Source organism: Anser brachyrhynchus (assembly GCF_964034855.1).
Source record: "Anser brachyrhynchus genome assembly, chromosome: 19".
Classification (NCBI taxonomy): domain Eukaryota; kingdom Metazoa; phylum Chordata; class Aves; order Anseriformes; family Anatidae; genus Anser; species Anser brachyrhynchus.
Genome location: NC_137712.1, coordinates 1,166,292 through 1,190,082, shown reverse-complemented (window position 1 = coordinate 1,190,082; position 23,791 = coordinate 1,166,292). Strand labels below are relative to the sequence as shown.

The window sequence follows — 23,791 nt, the reverse complement described above, 5'->3', positions numbered from 1 at the left end:
TAATCTAATTCAAGTCTGGGCTGCCTGGGATGGAGCAGCTGCCCGGCCCTCCCGTTTCCACCACCTCCACGGCCGGCACGAGCACTTGTGCAGCCGTGAGGCGGGCCAGGTCAGAGCAGGGCCTGCTGGCAGCTAAGCCGAAAGGCGAAGAAGGTCCTCGCTGCCAGGCTCATTTGTGAAGAGCTGCACGAGCAGCAGCACCGCGGGGCACAGGCGGCAGGAGAGCTGGGGTCCCCCGCCAGCAGCGGGGCTCAGGGCCTGAAGCAGGGGGGGGGCTGCTGGGGTTTGGACCTCAGCTCCTGGGGAGAAGCGAGCCCAGAAGTGAACTCCAGAAGCTCAGAATCACCACCACGTTTCTAATCATTTGCGTATCTCTGAGCAAAAGTTTATGCCAGCTATAGAACTAAATGTGGTAATTTAGTATTTTAGACATAAAAACAAACAGAAAAACCCTATCGTTACTGTTTGCAAAACATCTGTCAGCAAAAGGAAAATAAAATTTAAATCCCATGAAGTAGTATCCCATGCAAATCTGGTAAAGGCAGCTGGCCTTTTCTTCGCGGATTTTAACAGAACAAAGTGAAAGAAAGCATGAGCCAGGCGTGTTCCAGGACCAGCAAACGCATTCATCATTTTCCCATAGGCTTCCAAGGCAAAAGGTATATATTCATATAAGGAGCCTCACTACGCAGCTTCTGCATTTAGTTGAAAATAAAAGTAATACTTTATTTGCGTATCCATTTAATCAGAGCTAAAGCTAAATTTTGAAGATATATTGCAAGATTACACGCTGCAAATTCACCACCTCTGCTAGCGTCCTCCCCACCACCGAACAGCAGCACCCCGTAGTCAGAACATCCAGTAAGTAGAGAATTGGATCCTCCACCATTTTAGGTCTGCTTCCTCCCTCGGCCACAAATACTGCCATTTCTTTTCTAAGAGACTCTCTCTCTTCCATTTAAAAACAAAAAAATGGAAGAACTCAGAAGTATTTTATTAAGCAACAGACCCAGCAGCAAGCAGGAACTCAATAACGGGATGGTGGAGAAATAAAGCTGACACGCAGCTCGTTATTAACAGGCCGCCCCCACCATCCGTCTCAGTAAGGTGCCACCAGCTCCGCGCACTGCGCCGGCACCCGCGGGGATGGCCGGGCCCACCCGGGCACGGCGCTGAGGGGGCCGCGCTCGGCGCCTGCCGCAGCTCTCCAGGGGCCGCGCCGAGCCCACGTCCTATTTTTTATTTTCTGACTATTTCTATCAGGGAAAGTAGGCCTGCCCTCCCTAAGGACCCCTCCTTGCCCTCAAAGCAAGGGGCCACGAGGCAAACATCCTCACCGCAGCGCACGTGCCGGGGGCCCGCGAGCCGCAGGGGTGCGACCAGCGCCACGTGGCTGCAAGGGGACCAACACGACCAAGCGCGGACGTTCCGAATGCTGTCTGAATATAATCACTTACACGCCGCTTATTAGGAAAAGGCCATGCTTACCTGCAAGCAGTAAGAACTTGTTTAAATAAGCAACTGCCTTCGGCTTCTAAAAGGTCTGCAAACTCCCAATCAAAAATTACTGCTGCCCCATCAATGTGTCATATAAATGTTGGCATGTTAATTGTGTATTTATAAGATTGTTAATGGTTAGTTAATTTACCTCCCACACTATTATTGTACTTGAAATGATTTAATGTCTGCTAAGGGAGTTAACAACATGTAACAGCAGATGCGAGATTTTTACCTTTATACTCTGTACCCCGACTTCATGCCATTAACAGTCCGTGTGCTCAATTACCCAAGCTTCTTTACAATTTTACACACGCAATCACTTTTCCCATAAACGTGAACAGTGAAGAACAGTCAGAAATTCTGTTTCAAAGTCTGAAGTTTAATACAACCACATTTTTCTCCCTCCTCTTAAGGAAATTTCAAAAGAATACATCTCAATAAAGTGACATCAACTGAAAATTCGATGAATATTTAACACCCCTCCAAAAAAAGAAAACTGACCTCAAAATTCAATTTAGATTTTTACGCCATACCTTAGTATTTGCTATCTACACAATTCTAAGTGGTTCCTCCTTTTGATAAAAGCAAAATTAGACAGCACAGATCCGGTCAGAGGAATGATGACAGTTAAAGAATTCAAAGAACCGAAGTTCAGTTTTGCAAACCTTTATATGAATACCTTTGTGCCTCTACGTCATCAATTCCAGCAAAATTACAGATATGAGATCAATTTTTGGAGCTGCTCAGATCTGCCAGCGTGCAGTCACTTCTGCGTTCCGTATACCCACACACCGCTACCACGCCTGCAGGCAGGAGCTGACTTACACAAGTCAGGGGCTTTCTGAGCACCACCAACTTACACATTCCTCAACCATAAACAAAAAGTAAATGTTCTTTTAATACTTGCAGTATATAAATATTCTACTACTATCAAATGAAATATTTTGCAGGCAGCTGCCAAGCGCACTCTGTGCAAAGACTAAAAGGGAAAGGAGCAACGTGAAACCTACGCAGCCTTAACGGTATTTATGTATGACATGATATACAGTTTAGTGCTCTGATGATATACGACTTATCAGCAAACACCCTCCGTGATTCATCACACGGGTGGACAGACCCAAACCGGCCCCTCACTTTGTTCTCGATCTTTATTATTCATCTGTCTCAGTCTCTACACGTTATCTAATCAACGCGCCGGATACGAACGCTCTCGCTCACCCCCTCTTTGGTCTCCTCGCGGTATTACTGGAGTGCCTCAGAGCCCACCAGGAGCACAGCCCCCTGTTAGTCTTGCGCAGTCAGGTAACGTCCTCCGCGATGTAAAACTGCACCATCACGAGGCTGAACGACTCGCCGGGTTTCACGGGGCCTTTGTAGACAATCAGGCAGCTAGATCGCAGCCTACTCATCTCACCGCAAGCATTCCCCTTCCAGTAACCCCCTGCTATATTTGCGGCACCCGTGGTCTCTCACAGAGAGGAGCACGGCTGTTACGCAGATCGACATTTTCACGGTACGGCGTGCAAGTGAAGCACAACCTTCTACAGACCTACCCCGCTCCCCGTGGGCGACACGCAGGTCCCGAACGGAGGGCATGCCGGCACACCCAGGTGAGCACACCCAGCGCCGGGGACCTCACAGCTCACAGGCAGGAACCGACCCCTAACCGAGCGCTGGGAACCACACGCGCACGTGCAGCTCAGCCCGGGACCTCCCGGGGACCACCCGCACGCCTGCCACTTCCCCACTGTCGCTCCCAAAGTTGCAAGCCAGCGTCACCCTTCCGTGACACGCTCCAACTGACCGAAGTACAAGAAATACTTTCCTCGCAGACAACTTAGACATTTACGCCCTTCGTAATTCAAAATCTATCATGGATGACGCATGAAATTTGCTCCTAGACCTCCACATAAGCTAGAATAACTGATAAAAATTGGAGAAAGCTGTAAGCAATTAAAAAATGTCCTGCTTCAGAACGAGCTACAACCTTGAAATTCTACCAATTTTAATGTGATAATTTTAAGACTCTTTTGGTTCAAATGGCTAAAAGCAGCTGTAAATTCTCCACAAGATTCTCCAGCCAATTCCTGCAAGGTTATTTCCCCTCTAAATTAAAAAAAAAAAACCTGAAATTTCTTATTCTACAAACCTGTAGCTCGTTTTCTTTTTTTCTTTTTTCATTTTTTTTTTTCAAGAGGAAAATGTGTTTAAATTGATGGTCCTCCTTGAGGAAGTAATAAACAATTACATGCTATTCAATTGAAACAAACATTCCAGACAAAGATGCAACTTCTGGAGGGTGCAACGTGGATCTAAAACCATCACTAGTGAACTCAAAACACAGCAGGCTGGAAGAATTAAATAACATTACATGTCAGCGCCCAAGGGCTTCCACGTTCACTGAACTTAAACGCCTCTCTGACTGCAGGTCTTTAAAGTGATCTTAAAAACTAATGAAAAAATGCACAAATTAGAATAAAAATTGATTTCTTCCCCCACGTCCTACAAGCTGGAATAGGACGGTGTGAAATATACTTCAAAATTTATGATTCAGGTTAATATGAAATAATTTCACAGTTAACTTCTGTCTGCAATTGCTGAAGAAATGGTTCTGGTTATCTACATTTGCAGCAGTACAAATAATCAGAACCCTTGAATGCCAGACAGACTCCTGTGCATCCAGGATAAAGGGAAGTGAAAAGCAATATATGAAAATTCAAGTTTACGTTTCAACAAAAGCTCAAGTGCATTTAAGAATGAATAATTATTTAGAGAAGCTGTCATTTATGCTTAGACCTATCAGTAAAAAGGAAATAATCATTTAAAGTCATTTAAAGAGGTGCTCTTTCACAAGTGAAGCCGGAATTTGAGAGTTATGATGAGAAACAATGCATTACACACAACTTTCAGCAAATTCTTTGTTAGTTTACAATCCTGTAAATTGATCTGGCATCGGATACGTATTTCTGTATGCGCGAACCACTTGGAACTTGGCTGTATTCTTGCTGTCACGCTAGGCAGGACGCACGGTACACCAAATTCAATATTTTAGTTACTGAGCTTTAGGGAAGGACGGAGAGAATATTGGAGTCTACATGGAAACAGTATACCCTTCTCCAGTTGTTTCCTGATCTTGTCAAATCTTCATTTAATTGCAAACAAGTTGATTCTCAGCTAACCTATGCTATCTTGCATCAAGATTTTACGCAAATAAATAAGTATAAAAAGAGGCAGAGATTATAAATTAGGGCAGACAAATCCGTATCTAGACTCATGCCTGCAAAGAGCATTCTATCAATATAGTGAAATGCTAATCTCCTAATTAACAACCTAATTAGGTAATTATGGCTTTGCAGAGGGATGCCTAAATGAAATATGACAACATGGTCACCTCTTTATATGGCACCTGTGGGCCTTTTCAGCTGTCACTGCAAAGAGTGCAATATCAATTTGAACAGATGACAAAGTGTTGTCATTTTTCATTCTGATATTGTACTGAATGGTTTGGATAGAAACAGTTTAGAGAAGCGGCATCTTGCCTGTTTTTTTTTTTTCCTAATCTAAATATGTGCAAACACTTTGCTTAATTTTTAATGGCTATGATTATGCTTATTTTTCCATACTGGCTAGCAAGCATTCCCTGTCACACATTACATCTGCACCGTCAGACTGTAATGACCCCCCACGCTGGAATCACTAGGGCCTGTTTCCCCAGCCTGTGTTTGGGAGAATTTATTATCCAGAAAAAATACAATTATTTAAATTCATTTTTAAGACTGTTGATTTTAAAATAACAAACCAAACCAGGATACCTTCGAAACAACAGATTGCAATTTCCTTTTTATTTCTATTCCTGATGAACACCCTGTCCAGAAATGGGGAGCAGCAGCCGCTGCCTGTGTGTCAGGGAGGCTGACTGCACGTCTGCTTGCGCAGAGAGCTGGAAGGAATGCTTTCAGCAACAGCACAGCACTTCCACATGAAACCACAGCTTATCACTCACTTGCCTAAAACACTAAAAGCCGATTTGTTAAGCTTTAATATTCCTAGGATGCATGTATATAACATCTACTTGCAAACAGAAGTCTGGAAGCACAGGCTCAAGCTGCTCAAATACTACACTGCAGTTTCCATTCCGGCTCTTCGCATCATAGCATTCAGGAGCCTAAAAAATCAATGATCTTTCAAACGCTTTCACTGATACTATTTAACACGCATCCTGTACAAACGTCAGCCTTCAACAAAAAATGACCAAAATAGAAAGCTTCAACATTTTCCCCTTTTTTGGCCTGTATAATACTGGGAGACAGAAGGAGGCTTTCTAAGGCCGCCTCCAAGCCCTTCAGGCTGTTGTGAAGGGACGCAGCTCTGCCTGGATGTTCCTGAGCAAGGCTCGCTACCTGTGTCTCCACCACAAGCAGCGTGTGAGCACAGAGGGACGGCGCTGTTCGTGAGCCGCCCGTGTCCTGCTCGCAGAGCTGCTTTGTATAAAGCCTGCCTGCAGGTGCTGAAGCCAAACTTGTCTCAAAGGTGTTCCAAGCATAGGGAGGTCTGCAGCCTTACCAATCGTGCTCTGGGTCGACTCAGCGCAAAGACCGAAACCTGCTGCACCTACGGTCACCCCACAGGACCTTCAGAAGAGCCTCGGAGCCACAAACACGCGTGCCGTTCCCCGATGCTGACGTGCGGCTGGAGCCCGGCAGCTTCCCGACCGCACGACACCCACCTGCACTGCTCTGAGCCAATTCACCAGTCCGCTGTCAGAACTGCGCTGCTGCTACGCAACCGCACCGCCAGATTTTTCACTGGAGGTAGCATGTCCCCTCCGAGTATCCGACACAGGATTACGGGATTCTGCGTCATTCACAGAACGACAACTCAGAGCTACACTCAGAGTTCCCATCTTAAAACAGGACTAGCAAAAAAAAATAACATATATATATATATATATATATCTCAGATGCTACCAACTGTATATTCATCTTCACTGGATAACTTATTTTTGTAGTTTAGTCTGAACTGGAATATTTTAATGCTTTTCAAACATAACATAACTCTTTCTTTCTGTAACGGTTCTCCAGACATAGATTTTCAACAAAACAATCACATTTCAGCCCCAGAAAACGTGACCCTAGATTACCAAGACATTACCTTAAAAGTATTTTATACGAAGCGTTCATTTTGTATACATCAACCCTAAGAGTACACCCAGAAAGGTAGACTCGAAATGTAGCCGGTAAAGCTAGCCACCAACACAACTTCCTGCAATGCACACACTTGATGGTAAACAGGGAGTGAAAGAGAGAGAAGAAAAGTAGTCTACTAGAACTTAATTCCAACAACTTTTAAGAACTCCACTTCCCTATATGTATATTTAAGATTAAAAACAGTAATTCCTGGCACCTTTCCTCTACACCCCCAGTTTAGTTTAGCAATACTACTCTAATTCCCGTCTACAGTTGTTCTCATCTGAGGTAAAACTCGAATGACAAGTCAGTGTTTATTTTCTTCTTTCACATATTCTATAGTGTTTATTTGTTTAATGGAAGTATAAATCAAAAGAAGTTGAATGAAAAACAGCATTTTTTCACTTTGTTGCCACTCTACTTCTCGCTGCACAAACATTTTTATGGCATAAAAACGCAGTTTTGAACAAGCATGATCATAATCTTATTTTTTCAGAGTGTAACAGACTGCAAGCTGCTTCTGACTTGCACACATGCTCATGAGCAAAACATCTGCTTAAAAAACTTCCACGACATCAAGCCTCTTTGGTACTCCATGTCAAATGTAACTGGACAGGTACACACTGGTTCAGCCATCGATGAGTATCTCCCTTTTCTCTGGCTTTTAATTTTTGTCTTGACAAATTTTTGGTCTTTCTTCTTCACCACCAGACAAAGCGTAACATGTTTAAGAACCTTTGCTCTGCTTTCAGAGTACGCGATTTAGAGAGCACGTCTCAAGCAAAAAGGAAACGAGGCAGGGATTACGTTTGTGTTGTCTTGTACAAGAGACTTGAAGACAACGAACCGCTAGGTCTCACAGCTGGATAAAGCTTCTCAGCACACGCAGTGAACGTTAGAACGCATACTGGGATCTCTGTCACAAGTGCAGAACAGAAAGTCTTCATCTGGCCACTTCTGGCAAATGGAGAACTGCTGCTAGCAAGACAACAAACTCACCGCAAGGCGTATCTCAAACATAATGCAGTGTCACAACCACAAATTACCGCAGCACCAAACGATAACCGCTTGTAGTGCTGATGGCACTGCGGTAGCACTCTGTGCTACGAGGACCAGCACCGTTACCGTCTGCTTCTGCAGCCCTACACCGCAGCAGTGTTGGCCTGCCCCTTCCTGGGGCAGGCAGGCAGGGCCTGAAGGCAGCCTCAGCCCTGCCACCACCTTCCCAGCGGGTGACACTCGGTCCCCCGGGCAAAGGCAGCACGGAGCTGCCCGCGGGGAGCAGCTGGGCCTGCCCCGGGGCGCACAGCCTGCACCCTACTTACTTCTTGTCCTGCTCGTGAGCGTAAGCGGCCTTTTGCAGCTGTACGCGCTGGTCTACTTCTCACAGAACTCTGAAAGGCTGGGAGACCTGCGCTACAGATGGCACGGCTCGGGTCATGCCGCCAAGCTGCTTAAACTTCTGAAGCCTTTGTTGAGCAAGAGGAAAAGCTGCACAGTGAGCCGGCTGTCAGGTTTGTCATTCCTTGCAGCCGGGTGACACAGTTAGACGGAGCCCCTCCACTGCTCCTAACGCACCACCGGGGTTATTTCGGCACAGGTCCGCGCCTGGGCAGCGATCTCGACGTTTTAACCTAACCCAAAGAAGCGCCCGCGAGCAGCTCTGCTCTGAGCCTGATGCACCAGCAGAGCTTAACTGCGCAGCGGGCCTCTGCCCGCCAGCCCCGACACGCAGAGCGCGCAGCGATGCCCTCAGAAGGCCCCGGGTGGGCTCCGCCGCTGCCCGACCCGAGGCCGCCGCCCTGCCTCCGCCCTGCCTCCACCGCGGACGCCGGCGCCCCCCGGGCCCCCAGCGGCGCTCGGCCCGCGCCCGCAGCAACGCGCCGGGACCGCGAGCCCCGGCAGGGCCGGGCAGGGCAGGGCAGGGCCGGCCCCCCCCCGCCGCGCTCCCGGCAGCGCCGCGCCCCCGGGGACCCGCCGCGGACCGTGGCTGGAGGCCACCGAGGCCGGGCGGCGCCGGGCACGCACCGCGCCCCCCGCTCTGCTCCGCACTTACGGGCCGCGCCGGGCCGGGCCGGGCCGGGCTGCGCCGCTCCGCGGGGCCGCGCCGGGCCGGGCACCGCCGCCTGCTCCCCGCGGCGGGCCGGGGCCGGGGCCGGGGCCGGGGCCGGGGCCGGGGCCGGGGCCGGGCCGGGCCGGGGACGCGGCGGCAGCGCAGAGCTGGGCCGCGCCGCGACCCGGAAGCGCCGCCCCCGGATGTGACGATGGCGGCGGCGGCTCCGCCGAGCGCGTGCGTGCGTCAGGGGTCGCGGTGGCGGCGCCCCCGGGCGCGGCGGGGACACGGGACGGGGCAGCCCCCGGCCCTCAGCCCCGGGCCCCGGGCCCCGGCCCCCAGCCCCCAGCCCCGGGCCTCGGGCCCCGGCCCCGCGCGGAGCCGCCGCTGTGGCGCCGCAGGGCTGCGATGAAGGCCGGGCGCCGTGCGGCTGGAGGGGCCGGGCCCGCCCCCGAGGCAGGTGCTGCCGAGCGGCTCGGGCTGCCCCGTGACGCGCCCGCATCCCCCAGGGAGGCGCGTGCTTAGGGACACGGAGCGGGAGCGGTCACAAACCAAGCACCGCCCCTGACACAGCTCCGCGAGGTCTTTTGTGAGGAAAGCCCCGGTAGTTCCCATGTTCAGCCGCGCTTACTGCAAATAGAGGTAACGCTTTCCCGACTGAGGGTGTACCAGTTTATTCCTAAACCCTCTACGTTTTGCTTGTTTGACCTGTCAACACTACAGGGTATTGATATCTGTATTATGATTTCTAAACCTTCCACATAGCACTTGATATACAAGCGTAAACGTGTTGCATTTAGACGAACAGAACTTGCAAACCCCTGTATTTAACCATTCTGGTATTGTTTGAAAACACAAGAAATGTTGGACTGGGTTAGCCCAGCGTTCCCTCTGACTCGTATTTTCTCTCCAGCAGACTACAGCAGATGCTGTTTTGGAGCGGGCAGATGAGCCTGGCCACTCTCGGCGGTCCGTGTGCTTCAAACTCGCAGACTGTCCAGGACTGGAGATGTTCACGAGTCCTTTTAGCACACGTTTTCCTTTTGTACCTGTCCATGGCCAGGTGGCCAGGCATTTCTGCAGTTGCTTTTTAAACTTGTCAACGCAGCCTGCCTCCACCATCTCCTGTGGCAATAACGAGACAACATTGGTTAGTTTCTCAGCAAACCATGACCTAGCAGTCTTTAAACAGCCGTACACTTTGACAAAAAACAAGCTTTAAAAAGGATGCTACAGGATGGCTGTGAAAAGAATTAGAATGCCACCAAAGGCTCTGCCGTGAAGACGTTTGTGTGATCCTGCGAAGGCCGGATAACAGAGCCTGGCATCAGTGGCCAACTGAAGGCAAGGAACTGAAACTGCTCTAGCAAATGACAGACAATAGGTAGCATAAGGCCATGACCAAGGGGAAAGCAGAGCCCAGAGAGTCATTCTCCAGCCGTCACCTCATGCTGTAATTACCTGACTCAGCCTGATAAACTAGTAGAAAAAGTAACCCCGAAGATGAGCTTTCCGATGATTTAGTGAAGCAAACTGAACCACCGTGGGGCGAGATCAGCACCGGAGCTGGCACAGGGGGAGCAAGGCAGCAGCGTCCTGTTCATTTCAGTGCCAGCTAGCCATTGGAATCGCTCAGCTGTTCTGTGAAACTTCGCCCTCAGTGGACAAATGCAAACGGGTTTGTGAAATATTCAAAATAATAATCATAAAAAAGATCTTTGGAGTAGCGCTTTTAATAAAGCTGGATGACACTAAGAACACATTTGTTTAGACCAGAAAATGCCACAGTAATCGAGATAGAAGATAATTAGAATTTGAGTAAATGCGCTAATCGCTTGGAGGAACGGTAAAAGCCTGGTTATGTTCCCCAGAAATAACCCGCGACGGCTAAACACAGCCCGCGTGAGACGTGGTTGAGCCCCAAGTCAAAGGGATGACATCCAGGTTACGGTCCTGAGTGAAGGTGCGATGACGGCGGTGTCAGCCGTGATTGAGAGAAGAGGCGAGCGGGAGCCGAGGGGAAGGATGAAGAGCTCCGGTGAGCCGCACGGAGCCGAGCTGTCAGCCACACGTCCGGGAACGTCAGAGAGACGCGGACGAGGCTTGAGTTTGGACAGGGCTCCTTGCAGCCGAACCCAAACCACCACGCACCCCCGGGACGGCCACCGGAGCTCGGCTCGCGCCGTGCCGCGCTGTGGGAGGCGAGAAGGGACCGCGCGGGGCAGGTGGGTGACAGCGGCGGGGCCGGGCCGAGAGCGGCTGCTGCGCGCTTCGCTTCGTGCTGTCACGGCCAGCGCCGGTCTGCGGGAGGACGGGCGGGCGGCGGGAGCCGGGCCTCGGGGAGCCTCGGGGGGCCTCGGGGGGCCTCGGCCTCGCCGCCCCCAGCGGCCCCCCCGGCCCGGCCCGGCCCGGCGGCCTCGGGCCCCTCGGCGGGCGCCGAGGCCTCGGCCGCGCGTTCCCATAGCAACGGGGGCGGGGCCGGAGCGGCGCTCGGCCCGGGCACGTGACCGTTCGAACGGCCCAATCGCAAGTTTCTCGGCCGGGGGGGCGGGACCTCGCGGGGGCGGGCTGCTTGGGCCCCGCCCCGCCCGCTCTGAGTGGCCGCGGCGGCCGCCGGCGCCCGCCCCCGCGCGCTCCGATTGGCCGCCGGGCCCGCCGCTCCCGCCCCGCCCCGCCCCCCGGGGAGCGCCGCCGCGGCCCGGCCCGGCGGGAGCCGCGACCCCGCGGAGCCGCAGCCGGAGCCGGAGCCGGGCACGGCGGCGGCGGCCACGCCCGGCGGGGCGGGGCGGGGCGGGGCGGGGCGGGCGGCGGGCGGCGGGCAGGGGCGGGGCGGGGGCGGGGCGCGGCGGGCCCACGTCCCTGCCGGCGGCCGCGGCGCTGCTCACAGGGTGACACGTCTGCGGGGTGAGTGAGTGGCGTTGGCAGGCTGTCAATCCCTCACGGAGCGGCCATCAAACACCATAAAACACACACCGGCACCGCGCCGCCGGCCCCATAAATCCCGGCCGGCTGGTATTTTTGCACATTGCTTTGCAGAGAGTGTGTAATTAATTTTTTTACAGTTCTTTCCCCTTTATTTCCGCTCTTTTCTTTGCGCGAGTCCAAACTTTTGATCGCTGCTGTTTCCCCCCGTTGCACAGACTTGGGACCATTTGTTATTTTTGGGGGGAGGGCAATTAATTTTTTTTCCCTCTGTGATTGTGTTTTCCTGGCTTTTTTTTATGTTGCAATTTGGGGGTGGGGGTGCTCGCTCGGTTTGTTGTGGTTTTTGCTGTTTGCCACCCTCCTAACTTCTTCGGGATTTGCAAGCAAGTTTTTTGATTTTGTGTTTTTTTTTGTGTTTTTTTGTTTTTTTTTTCTTTTTTCATCGTTTTGCAAAGAAGATTTTTGGACAAGTGGGGAAAGACATAAAAAGCAACAATAAAAATAAAAAGGGGAAAAAAAAAAAGCTTTGGAGGAAGATTGTACCAAGGAAAGAAAACTGCAAAGAAACCTTATCAAGTCATTTATCCCAGCCACAGATATGATGATGATGAAAGAAGACTGTAACTAAAGAAGAGAGTGATTTACTGCGCTGGAAAGGAGAAGAGAGTGGAATAAACTGCTGAGACCCGGTCCAAACACAGATACTGATTTTTTGTTGTTGTTGTCGATCTGGTTTTTGCCTTTTTATTTATTTCTCTTTTCGCGCGCGTGTGTGCGAGGACAGAGCGAGGAGTCAGGAACTGAGACTGACTTCGGGAGCCGGAGACCTATTCGCCTTTTCCTCCCGCAGCCCCCGCTCCGCTCCCCGCCGGCGGCGCAGCCCGCTCGCCCGCCGCTCCGCCCGGCAGCATCGATCGGGCTGCGGCGGAGGCCGGCATGGACGAGCAGTCCAGGATGCTGCAGACTCTGGCCGGCGTGAACCTGGCCGGCCACTCGGTGCAGGGGGGCATGGCTCTGCCTCCTCCCCACGGACACGAAGGGGCAGACGGCGACGGCAGGAAGCAGGACATCGGGGACATCCTCCATCAGATCATGACCATCACTGACCAAAGCCTGGATGAGGCACAAGCAAAGTTGGTTTCGTCTAATTAAACCTTGTCTTGTTGTGTGTGTGGGTTTTGTTCCTCTCCTCCCCGCTCCTCCGCGGAGAGCCGGCGTCTCACCGGCAGAGCAACTCCCGAGCGCTGTAGCAGAGATCGCAAGCAGCCGAGGCCGAACCAGAGTCGCTGTTTAATGATTTTTGTTGTTGTTGTTCCGATAAAATAAATAGAGACCCGCGCGGTGCTGGGGCCGCGTGCCGCGCCGCCCGGCTCGGCTGCAGCCCGGCGCTGTCGGGGCGCCTCAGCCCGGCTCGGCCGCGGTCCCCGTCCCGGTCCCGGTCCCGGTCCCGGTCCCCGCGGCTCCGCCGGGCCCCGTAACTTTGTGGCCCGGCCGCCCCCTGCCCCGGGCGGCGGCAGACGAGCGGCAAAGCCGCCGGCAGGTCGGTGCCGGGGAAGCCCGCGCCGCCCCAGCCGCAGCCCTACCGAACAAAGGCCGCCGGCGCCCAAGTTGCCCCCGTCCCCCATAAATCAGCCGCCGGCCGCGGCCCCGCGCTGATTTACGCTGCCCGCAGGTGAGCCGCGGGGCCCCGCGCCGCCCGGGCCCGCTGTCACGGCGCCGGCCGCGGTGATGGATGGCGGCGGCGGCGCGGCGGCCCGGGGCCCCGGCGCGGCTCGGCACGGCTCGGCCCGGCCCGGCCCCGCGGCGCGGCCTCCCCCGGCCCGGAGCGGCGGCCCCTCGGCCTGGCGCGGCGGCGGGCGCCATGTTCGGCCGCTAACGGCTCTCTGTGCTCTCTTGCAGGAAGCACGCGCTCAACTGCCACAGGATGAAGCCCGCGCTCTTCAGCGTCCTCTGCGAGATCAAGGAGAAAACAGGTAAGGGGCGCCGCAGCCATCTTGGGCCGCCGCCGGCTCCGCCGCGGGAGCGCCCGGCCCGGCCCGGCCCGGCCCGGCCCGGCCCCGCGCGGCGCGGAGCGGAGCGGGGTGGAGGGGCCCCGGCCCCTGCCCGAGGCTCTCCCCGGGCCGGGCCGCTCCGTGCCGGGCCGCTCCGTGCCGGGCCCGCCCGCGGAGCCGTGCCCGGCGCTGCCCCAGGTGCGGCGGGGCCGCAAAGTTTGCGAGCGGGTGCGGCGGTCACGGTCGGGCAGGGCGCGCCGCGCTGCCGGGGAGAAAGGACGGGAACAAACCAAACCAAAAAGAACCCAAAGTAAAAGCCCGGCAGCGGAGCGCGGGAGCACGGGAAGTGCGCTGCTAGGAAGAAGCTAAAGAATGAGAAAGTGACGGACGCTTTGACCCCAAATTTCTGTAGAGTGCAGCAAAGCTTTAGTTGTTCTCCGGCGATGACACTTTAAATGTCAAAAATCTTACTCTCAAGTGTACAAAAATATAGCATTTTTTCCTGTGCTACATTATTGAGACAGTAATAAATGCTGTACTTTTTCTTAAAGGCATTTTAAATTTTTCTTTTTTGCAAATTTTTGACATCACTGAATTTACAGATAAATTTCTTTTTTGAAGAAGACGATTTTGAAAAGTACTCTGCTTTGCATTATGAGAATAAAAACCTTTTTTTTTTCTGATCTGGCTTTAAAAATAAAAATATGCATTGGCTTGCGTTTTTAGCTGTACTTGATATTCAAACACACACAGTCCCCGTAATTGCAAGCTGAACAAATAGGGTTATGTAGACAAAACCTACAAATGTGAAATCGTGCAGTTACCAACTGAGAAGCCCAGAAGTGCGCAGTACTCAGTAAATTATGGTGCTTTATGTCCAAGGGCTTCTTTGCTACCGGGGATCCACTTCAGTTTCTGCTGACAGCTAAGCACTAGGGTATTGACTGTGTTGTGAATATTAAGATTGATTCTGCTTTATATTGCATTATATTACCAGGGATAAGGGGAATGATCCCCCCTTCTGCCCTCCCTCCCCCCGTGCCTGTGTTTTGCCTCGATCAGTTCACAGTCCCTTTCTGTCCTTGGTTTGTGTTTGTTTTCTGTCTTTCTCTAAACTTTCTGCCTGTCCTGCTCCAGAGCTAACCAAGCAACCTGCCCTTGATGTTCAGACATTTTGCAGCAGGCAAATTTCAATTAAGAAGGCAGGCGTAGGTCCTGCGATCACGTTATTTGCACAGGGCTTAGCCTCGCTGTTTTGAAAGGAAAGTATAGTCAGCCACATGTCAGAGGTGAGTTAAGGAAAAAAAAAACAAGTCTTTTCAGAAGCGGGGATTACTGGCAGAGGGGGCTTTGGTGAGGCCACTGCTGTTGCAGAAGCGAGAGGGAACCTGACAGGAGATTTTGGGATTTGAAATGTTTTTGGGTGTTTCGGTGAAATGTGCGAGTTGAGAAAAATCCTGCCTTTGTGCTCCAAGTAGTCGAGCCAAGTTTGCAAGTTATCTCTTTGGTAAAATAGCTGAGAACCAACAAAGAGCGAAGACGTCTGTCTGCCCAAAGGCAGGATCCTGCCAGCCCCAGCAGCACAGGAGAGACAGGATTAATGCACCGAGTGATTGATGGAGATGAATCCACACCCCCACCAAAAACTGTTCCCGCAGGGGGACGTTCACTCAGGGTCTCCCAGTTGAGTTGAAATGTCTGTACAGACTTCAGTCAGTGTGCTACAGCAAAGATAACGTGAAGATAAATTCTAGCTTATTTTCTATAAACTGTTTTCGTAGGAAACAGCTCGAACAATTCTGAACTGGAAGGGTAAACAGTCCGAGATGCAATTAAAGCAGAAGCTCTCCCTTCCCCCCCCCATTGCTCTGCATTGTCTTGTGGTCCAAGTACTTAAATCTGGCTGCAGCTGGCTCATGCTCTGGAATTTGATTCTTTTTAATCAGAACCAAAGTTTACCTTGGTGCTGGCAGTGGGAATTACTGTGATGGCTTTCCCGCTACCTTCTGTGAGGAGGAAGAGAGGTGAGAAGGGAGACTGGAGCCTATACGTGAAGTGCAATTGCAGTCATGTCTATTCTGAAATAAGTAATGCAATATTTAAGTCATTTTTATATTGAATTATGTATTTTTTTTATATTTTAGTAGTTTTCAGTACAGTCAGCAAGACCGGTAGCGAGACAATACGTGGAGGAATCCCCAGTTTAGGTAGAGCAACTCTGTCACTTTCCGGCAAGGGTTAATGAATGCATCACATTTTTCGAAGCCTTTCTCTCTGTCGCACTTAGGGTTAGGAGCTCACGAGTTTTTTTGCGTGAGATATTTACCATGTATAAAGCAAATCACTGAGCTTACTGAATTTAGCCTGACATTTCTTTTTTAACGTTTTAACATTTAAAAAAGTGCTGCATAATGCATTTAAGAGCCTTGCAGATATTAATAGATACGTGCATTCTTAGAGGCAACCACAAGGTAGCATGGTTTTCATAAAGAAACTAACTGCCACTTATTTCTTTAATTAGTTCAAGGAAAAATGATACCCAAAGTTCTACTGAAGCCCCTCTAATAAAATACGAAGATATGCAAGTGAGAGTCTGTTGGCTCTATTTTGTTATATTTTACCTGCTCTCTGAGGTGTCGCTTGGAAGTCTTAAAGTTACCTTCCTAAGGCGCACTCACATCTGTTGCATTCCTGCGTATCTGTCTGCCTTGTGCGCCTACCAGGAGGAATCTAAAACTGATCCGTGCCTTTTTTTTTTTTTTTTAATAATCTCTCTTATTTACGGACTAAAAATCCTTCAGATTTGTAATCTGATTAACTCTACATTAGTATGTTGCTATACCTGAGGTACTGGTTTTTCTCATGGAGATAGAAATGAAAATATATTAATTCTTATAGTCTTAAAATGGTTAGGGAATTGCAATTATTTCCCAGTGGAATGACATATTATTACATCCTAGACTGTGTTGATAGATGATTTGTTTTGTCTTTAAGAATCATTGATACGGATAGGCACACGCACTTATAAAAATGTATGAATGCGTGTGCATATATGCACACACGTATGCATGTATTTATTTATTTATTTATATGGGTCCAACAGAAACAATGATAGCTGCCAACCAAACCCTAATTTACTGTCACCACAAACCCTAAATAGCATTCATTTACTAGTAAAGCCTAATGGCATACATGATGGTTTGCCAGATTTGTGGCCTTTGTGAGGCTTATAAGCAGGACTGACTTGGGAAGATCATAAAACTTAATGAACTTCTCGACTGCAGGAGGTGTCCGCAGGGGAAGAGAAAGGCCTGCTTGGCTGGTTGGGCTGGTTGAACTATTTTTTATGTCTAAAGAGAGAGGAGGAAAATGTTCATTAAAAATGTTCTCCCCTCTTGCAGAGTTTTGGTTTAAAGAATGAAAAAAGAAATAGAAAGGCCAGACAAATAGTGAAGTTAACCATGAGGTTAATTTTTTGCGGTTCCCCATGTAAACGAAAACCTTTACTTATTGCTACGACTGCAAATAACCATACAGTGCAATTCTGATGTCTGAAGGGCTGTATCATGCCCTTACGTGTTGCAAAGCTCCTTACTGATGAAAATGGCCCAACTCTTTTAGGAACGCCCCTTGTCGATATGCTGCAAAATCTGTAAACTGCCTGTTAGGTAACTCCTTGGAGAAAGACTTGCTTTTTGCCTTGTCTTCTACAAGAATTTGAAAATATTAACCCTTTTTTTCCACTGTTGTTATTTAAAAGTAGTACCACAGGATTGTTCCCTTACATAAATTCCAACTTTTCACTGTTTATAAACTATTATTTAGTGCCATCAACTTCAAATAATTTGTGATAACATGGAATCCTAACAGGGCGATCTGAACATTAAAGGATTCTAAGGGAACAATGAAATAGCACCGATAGCATACATATATGTGTGTGTGTGTGTGTGTATGGTAGCTATTTTCAAAATATCAACAATGATGTTATTGTTATTCAGTTTAGCTATTTAAAATATTTATGTGCTGTCCTGGTGTTTTTTTCAAGGTACTAAATACATATTTCTTATGTACCCTGACTACATAAGGTAGTAATCACTGTGTATTTATGTGCGTACATCTTTTCTTCAGCTTAAATTATTTAGCTTTTGTTTCCTTTCTCATGCTTCAGTGTCCAAATTTTTTCATTGAATCATTGGTTATACTTTTTTTTTTTTTTTTAATTGTCAGCAAATGTATTACAAATGATGACGTGCAGTAGTGTGCTAGGTCATTTACACTGTCCTTATGGCAATGGCACTGCTTTTCTTTGTAAATATCCTACTAGTAAAAATAAATTGGATAAAGTATCTTGTTTGTCATTTGGTCGTCTGGTTCAAACACATTCACAAAATTCTCTCTCTTCGGTGGATTTCCAGCAGGATACTTCTCTGGATAAGAACACAGGCGGTTGTGGTGATAATTTTCATTAGAAAAAATGTGATACTTTGTCTTGCAGAACCTGTAACTACATAGTATCTTTAGACCATAACATTGTTAGTGCTCCTTGCTATATTTAAATAACAATCTTTGCCTTGATTACCAGGATCTGTGTTTCCACATCTTTTTTTTTTTTTTTTTTTCTTCCCCTTGCGTAAAGGATAAATTTGGACCTACTTGTCAATACTAATTTAAGTAAGAGCAGGGATTTATTTTATTTTATTTTATAGTTATTTTTCATCTCCTTCATTTTATTTTTGAATTTGATACATTTGCTTGTTTATCTGAAAACAGTAAATTATGTGAGTTACTGTGTGGTTTATTTTAGGATGCTTGCTGTAAGTTAAGGAATTTTTGCATTCAGAGATAAATTATAATAATAGCATATAGTGAATGCAAGAGTCCCTTTTTACAGGATTTAGCCCATTTATCAAGCTCTATTCCTACAGCTTTCAATGAAAAAGTTGTACGATATGGATATTATGCTGTCTTTTTTCAATTTAAATATTGATTTGTGTGAAACATTAATATAATGATATTTGCAGTCTACCGTAGACAAATATAAGCAGAATTAGACATACTAAATTGTTACAAATGTAATACAATATTTAAATGCATATGAAGACTATATTAATAATTATATGGTAGAGAAAGAGAGTCCAGTTTGTATCTGTTCTCAATTTTAAGACTGTTTTACAGTTCCTTGCACATCATATGTATGATGGTTTGATGAATATTTTGATGAATAATAAGAATGAATACTAAAGCTGTGTACTAATCAGTCAAAATCGGTGGAGAGCTGAGTGTTTTCCTTTTCTTGTATCATTGGTAGAATTAGATGTAGCTGTTTGTATTCCCTGAATTGACACCCTGAGAAGAATGCTTTGTTTGTTTTCTCAGCAGTCATGTTTAATGCTATTCGCTTATCAAGGTGATCAGCATGGTTCAGATAACACATGCCTGACACAGCCTGCCTTTTTTCACCATCATGTTGACCTTTTGTCACATTTGCTTTTCTCTGGTAGGCAATTCATGTCTTTAAGTATGAACGGAGTAAATAATTCACATCAATATTTAATATAAATTATTAAAGTTTCTGTCAGCTCTTATAGTTCATGCTTTTATAAAGTTAGAGTAGTTCATCAGCCAAACAGATGAATTGTGCTTCTCAGCTGGACATTAGAGCTCTTCCATAATGCTGTCTTTACAGTGGAAGTAAACAGGGAATTAAATATGAAAGGAAATGAAGCCTGGTACTTGAATGGTATATATTTTTCAATAATGCACATTCTTTAGAAAGGCTCAAAGTACTAGATAAATATCTATCGTTATTTATTTCGTTACTCTCATACTTCATTTTGCCTTCATGTTGCAAACAGAATCGTAGAAAGCCCCACTGACCCCGGCATTTTCTTCTACTCTTTGTTATTAGCCTTCCGCCTGCGCTCCCGCTCCCTTCTTGGGTTAGGTTGGGTGTACTAGCGTGGTTTTTTTCCCTAATGTTCTTTTTCTGTTTTTAAAGATTGATGGGGAGCACCAAGATGACGAAGTCTGAGGTTTTTTTTAGTCCTTGTTTATAAACTACAGTTTATATTTTGCAAACAAAATGACCTGTGATTGAAAATAGATTCTGAAAATATTTTCTAAAGAAAAGTGGTCCGATATCTCATGGTAACAGCTATGATGTATTAATTGCTTCAGGAAGTGGGCAAAAATACCACGTTTTGCCTAAGAGAATACAGTAAAAATCACTATGCATTTATTTTAATTTTGTACTATTTTAGGTATTTTACTTGGAATTCTTTTGTTTGGGATCAGTTCAGTACATGTTGCACAGTCATACGGGCTGTAACAGTATCTATGAATCACTGGGTACCACGCGTCCTGCAGATCAATCACTTGGAAAGGGGGTGGTTTTGTATCATGTGTTTACAGGTCAAAACCTTTTGCTATACTTAAGTCATGCATCAACATTTAAAGCTAATCTCTTATTCCTCATTGTCCAGCAGGTGGCTTTTTCATATATTATTTAATTTTTGATTACAAGTGGAAATGGAATTTAATAATATTATCCTGATTACATTTTTTTTTTAAACGAACAAATTTTCAGTATATCCTGGTACATATGATAGAGCAAATGAAAGCTTCTTGAGATCTTGAAGTATACAATCTAAATTAAGATTCTAAACAGGCATTACAGATGCTGGTAACTTTGGCAATTATCATTTTGTTTGGTGAACAGTAGTAAAACAGTGTGCGGTAAAAGTGTTTAGAGAGAGAGGATAAATAAATTGAACAGTTTTGCAATGCAAAGTGGTTTGTGGTGTTTTTGAGGATTTCTTGGCTCTTGCTTAACTGCTATTGTGAAGCCTGGAGCAGATTTTCCCATTGCTAATGCCCTAGAAGTATTAATTCACTTTGATATGCTAATTAGAGGGCATTATGCAAGAAATGAGATTAAGTGGCAGCATGAAGCCATTTGCCTGTCAGTAAATTGAGAGCTTTAGCATCAGGAGGAGCTTTGTTTTTTCTGAGTTTCTCTTGGTTTTGCATATAAATAAAATTGATTGAAAGGTCTAGAGAAGCTTCTAGAACATTGGTGGTTCTTTTTCTCCTTCTATGATTATTTAAACTTCATGTTAAAGGCTTTCTCTGAATATTAATTGATCTAATGGGAGATACTGAACATGAAGAATTTCATTGTATTCTCAGTTACTGTATCTTAACAAAAGGAAAGTATTAGAATTCTTTGTGTCATCTGATTTTTGTGGTATTATTTTAGATATATCTTACAGCGCTGCATTATAACCTCTTTGACTGCACACTGTTACTGTGCTGAAAACTATACCTGCATGGAGGTATTTCTGCCAGTTCTGCTGGTTTTGAGATTTGTATAACGAGGGCCTGAACAGCTGAAGTCAAATGGTCGGCTTGGATTCCTGGGCAATCAGGCCTTGAACATTTATCATCCCTGCTCCGTTACAGGATTTCCCATGATTTCTTATGTAAATCACACGTATATTTTCCTTCATTTAGGAAGGAAGGGGTTGTAATATTGACCATAGATTTTATTCAACTGCCAGAAACTGTGTTAAAATAACATTAAGGGATTGACTTACAGCCATAAGAGCGAGGAAATTTGGAGTTAATAGTTAAACTCTGCCCTTAACTCAACTCATTGAACCTATTTATTAGGGCATATATGATACGTAAGATCACTGTGCTGAGACCTCTGCAGTATTAGGATGCTCCAGGATGACTCAATGACGAGAGTTTCTGATTTAGTTCAAATTTTCCTTTTTTGTGTGTGCGTGTGTTTTTTGTTCAGCCTTGGAATTTCTTTACTACAGTTTTGTGGTTAGTTTGCTTTTTTTTTTTTTTTTTATACTGTTTAAAAATATCAGAGAAGTAATTCTGAAAATTGAACAGAAACTTATCGGAAAATAAAAACCAGACCAAACCGAACAAAGCCTCTCTAGTCCTCTTTGCCTGAGTGCTTGCAGAATGTTTGTGTGCTCGCGTGCCCATCTCCTCCACAGATCATTGTCGCAAAGTCAATCAGGGGAGTAGTGCTAGAGTGACAGTGCTTGTTATGAGCCCCAATAGTTATTTAAAAGAAAGGAAAAAGGATAAAAAAATGCCCCAGAGCTCTGTGCGGGGGCTGTTCGTACTAGCTGCACATGGTCTCCCTGATCCTGGCAGCTGAAGTCTATCACTGTTGGGAAATTTTTAACGTGAACCACATAAGACACAAACCACAGCAGTTTCTCCAGAGCCACAGGGGTTTTCGCGTCGCTGCAGTGCAACTGGCGTGCGTGCCCGCCGCGGGCCTCTGCCTGACACCGCTGCCATCAGCGGCCAGGGCAGCGAGCGGCTCTCTGCCGGGGCGCCCTGCTCGTCCTCCACGGGCGCCTCGTGGCCAGCCTGTGGACCTGGCGGGTTTCAGTCCCCGGGAGCTCCTGAGCCAGTTGGCCCAAAGAATCTGGTCAGGACTTCATCACCCAAAAACTGAAAGTTAGGAACCATTTTGATGCCGGGAAGAGCAAAACAGTGCCTTTTCAGGCACAAAGTCAGTTTTTCTCTCAGCAAGCAGAGGAGAGCATCACCCGTCTCCAGTTGTTTATTTTGAGTTTGAAATTTTTGAGGAAAAGAACTAAATAATTAAAACATTTGGGGGCCAACCTTAACTTTCTCGGTACTGATACACCCCCAATGGCGTTAATTCTGGTGGAGAGGGTACCTGGAGGGAAAAGCCTGGGATTTCTGGTTTGAATCCTGGTGCTACTGTTGACTTGAGAAGAAAATTTTCTCCTCTCAACTGAGTGAGGAGAGATGCAGTTACCTGAGCAGGAGCAAACGCAGGCCTTGCCGGCCATCTCACTGAAGTTCATTGAGAAGCACTCAAATTTTACCTTCTTTGTCTCACTTCTGTCTGTAGAATGAGAATATTATCTATCAGAAATTTCTGTGAGTTTGTGTTAAACTGGCGTTACATGCTGAAAATTATATCAAGTATTGAGTATAATTAAAATTGCAATATAAGAATATAATCTTTAAGAACTATTTGCAGTGTCCGCTTTATATTCAAATTAACGGTGCGCCTAAGTGAGGTCTTACCTCCTGCAGATGAACAGATTAGACTTTGCTTAGACTTCTGGCTTTCTTTGCTTTAATTAGCAATGTTTGCATTTTTAATCCATGGTTAGACCTCTAGCAAAAGGCTATCAGGGTTTTCTGACTGTAGTTACTTTGTTTAGTACAGCGGACCATTTGCTCACTGTAGATGGGGATCACTGTTTTTCTTTAGTGATAACTTCGCAGATGCAATTACCCACTTGAAAGGGTATTTAAAGCGCTGCTTTCATATATTTGTTGATTAAAGAAGGAAGTGTGCTTTTAGCGAACATTTGTAATTACACAACACCAAAATGTTTGCTTATTTCTTTTATGTGAGATCCTGGTTGCATGATTAACTGTTGCTAGTAAAACAAGTTACAGTCGATTGTGCAATGATTCTTATTTGACTTCAAGGATGTATTTATTACCATTTTTGAACAAATTATACTAACATGAAAAGTTGTGGAAATGATTGTGCACTAGATAAGGTGATACATTACAGGAGTGGTTGGGTTTATGGAGCTTTATGCCGAGGTTTTCTCAGAAATTATAGCACAGTCCTGTCACTATAAAACCTGGTGATACAGTTGGTAATAACATGCAGTGGAGGTATTTTTAGGTTTTCACTTGTTATTCAAATAGAGTGGGAACTATCAGTTTTTCTATCTCATATTTCTTTCCTTTGTTGTGGGGGGGAAAATTCCCAAGGAACGCAGAGCAGAATCGTGGGGTGTCGAGAGCCCGGGCCCCGGCCGGGGCAGAGGCAGAGGCTGTCCCACCACGCGCGGCGCAGGGACGGGCGCACGGCTCTCGTGTGGGACGGGGGAAATCCGCCGGCCTTCGCAGCTGAGAATTTTTTTGTGAATTATTTCTGACTTCCTCTCCACTTGTTAGGGCAGTGACGTGATATCGATATGGAGCTTGGGAGCTTATTGACTTGTTGGTTCTTGACCTTTTGACTGTGACCAACTATAGAAATTGAATGTCTGAAAATTAAATGATAGTCTCCATATACATAAATTCTTGGATGTCAGTGTATTACA

The 23,791-nt window shown here is 47.2% G+C and overlaps 2 protein-coding genes across 12 annotated transcripts in view; one reads left to right on the top strand and one right to left on the bottom strand.

Moving 5' to 3' along the window:
• Positions 1–8,419, bottom strand: part of MAPKAP1 (MAPK associated protein 1) — a 105,588-nt gene extending 97,169 nt beyond the window's left edge. The window contains exon 1 of the mRNA XM_080561409.1: positions 8,012–8,419. The gene's annotated coding sequence lies outside the window, so the exon portion shown is untranslated. The remainder of the gene's footprint in view (positions 1–8,011) is intronic.
• A 549-nt stretch (positions 8,420–8,968) lies between these two features.
• PBX3 (PBX homeobox 3) overlaps positions 8,969–23,791 on the top strand; it is a 114,715-nt gene continuing 99,892 nt past the window's right edge. For 2 of the 11 annotated variants that reach the window (XM_080561415.1, XM_080561421.1), the window contains exons 1-2: positions 12,774–13,336; positions 13,564–13,637. In XM_080561415.1, coding sequence (XP_080417541.1) covers positions 13,589–13,637 — 49 coding nt within the window. In that variant the 5' untranslated portion in view covers positions 12,774–13,336; positions 13,564–13,588. Of the gene's footprint in view, positions 9,382–9,652; positions 10,965–11,579; positions 13,337–13,563; positions 13,638–23,791 lie in introns of those variants that run through there. The other 9 variants (XM_080561414.1, XM_080561413.1, XM_080561416.1 and 6 more) reach the window with 9 other exon arrangements.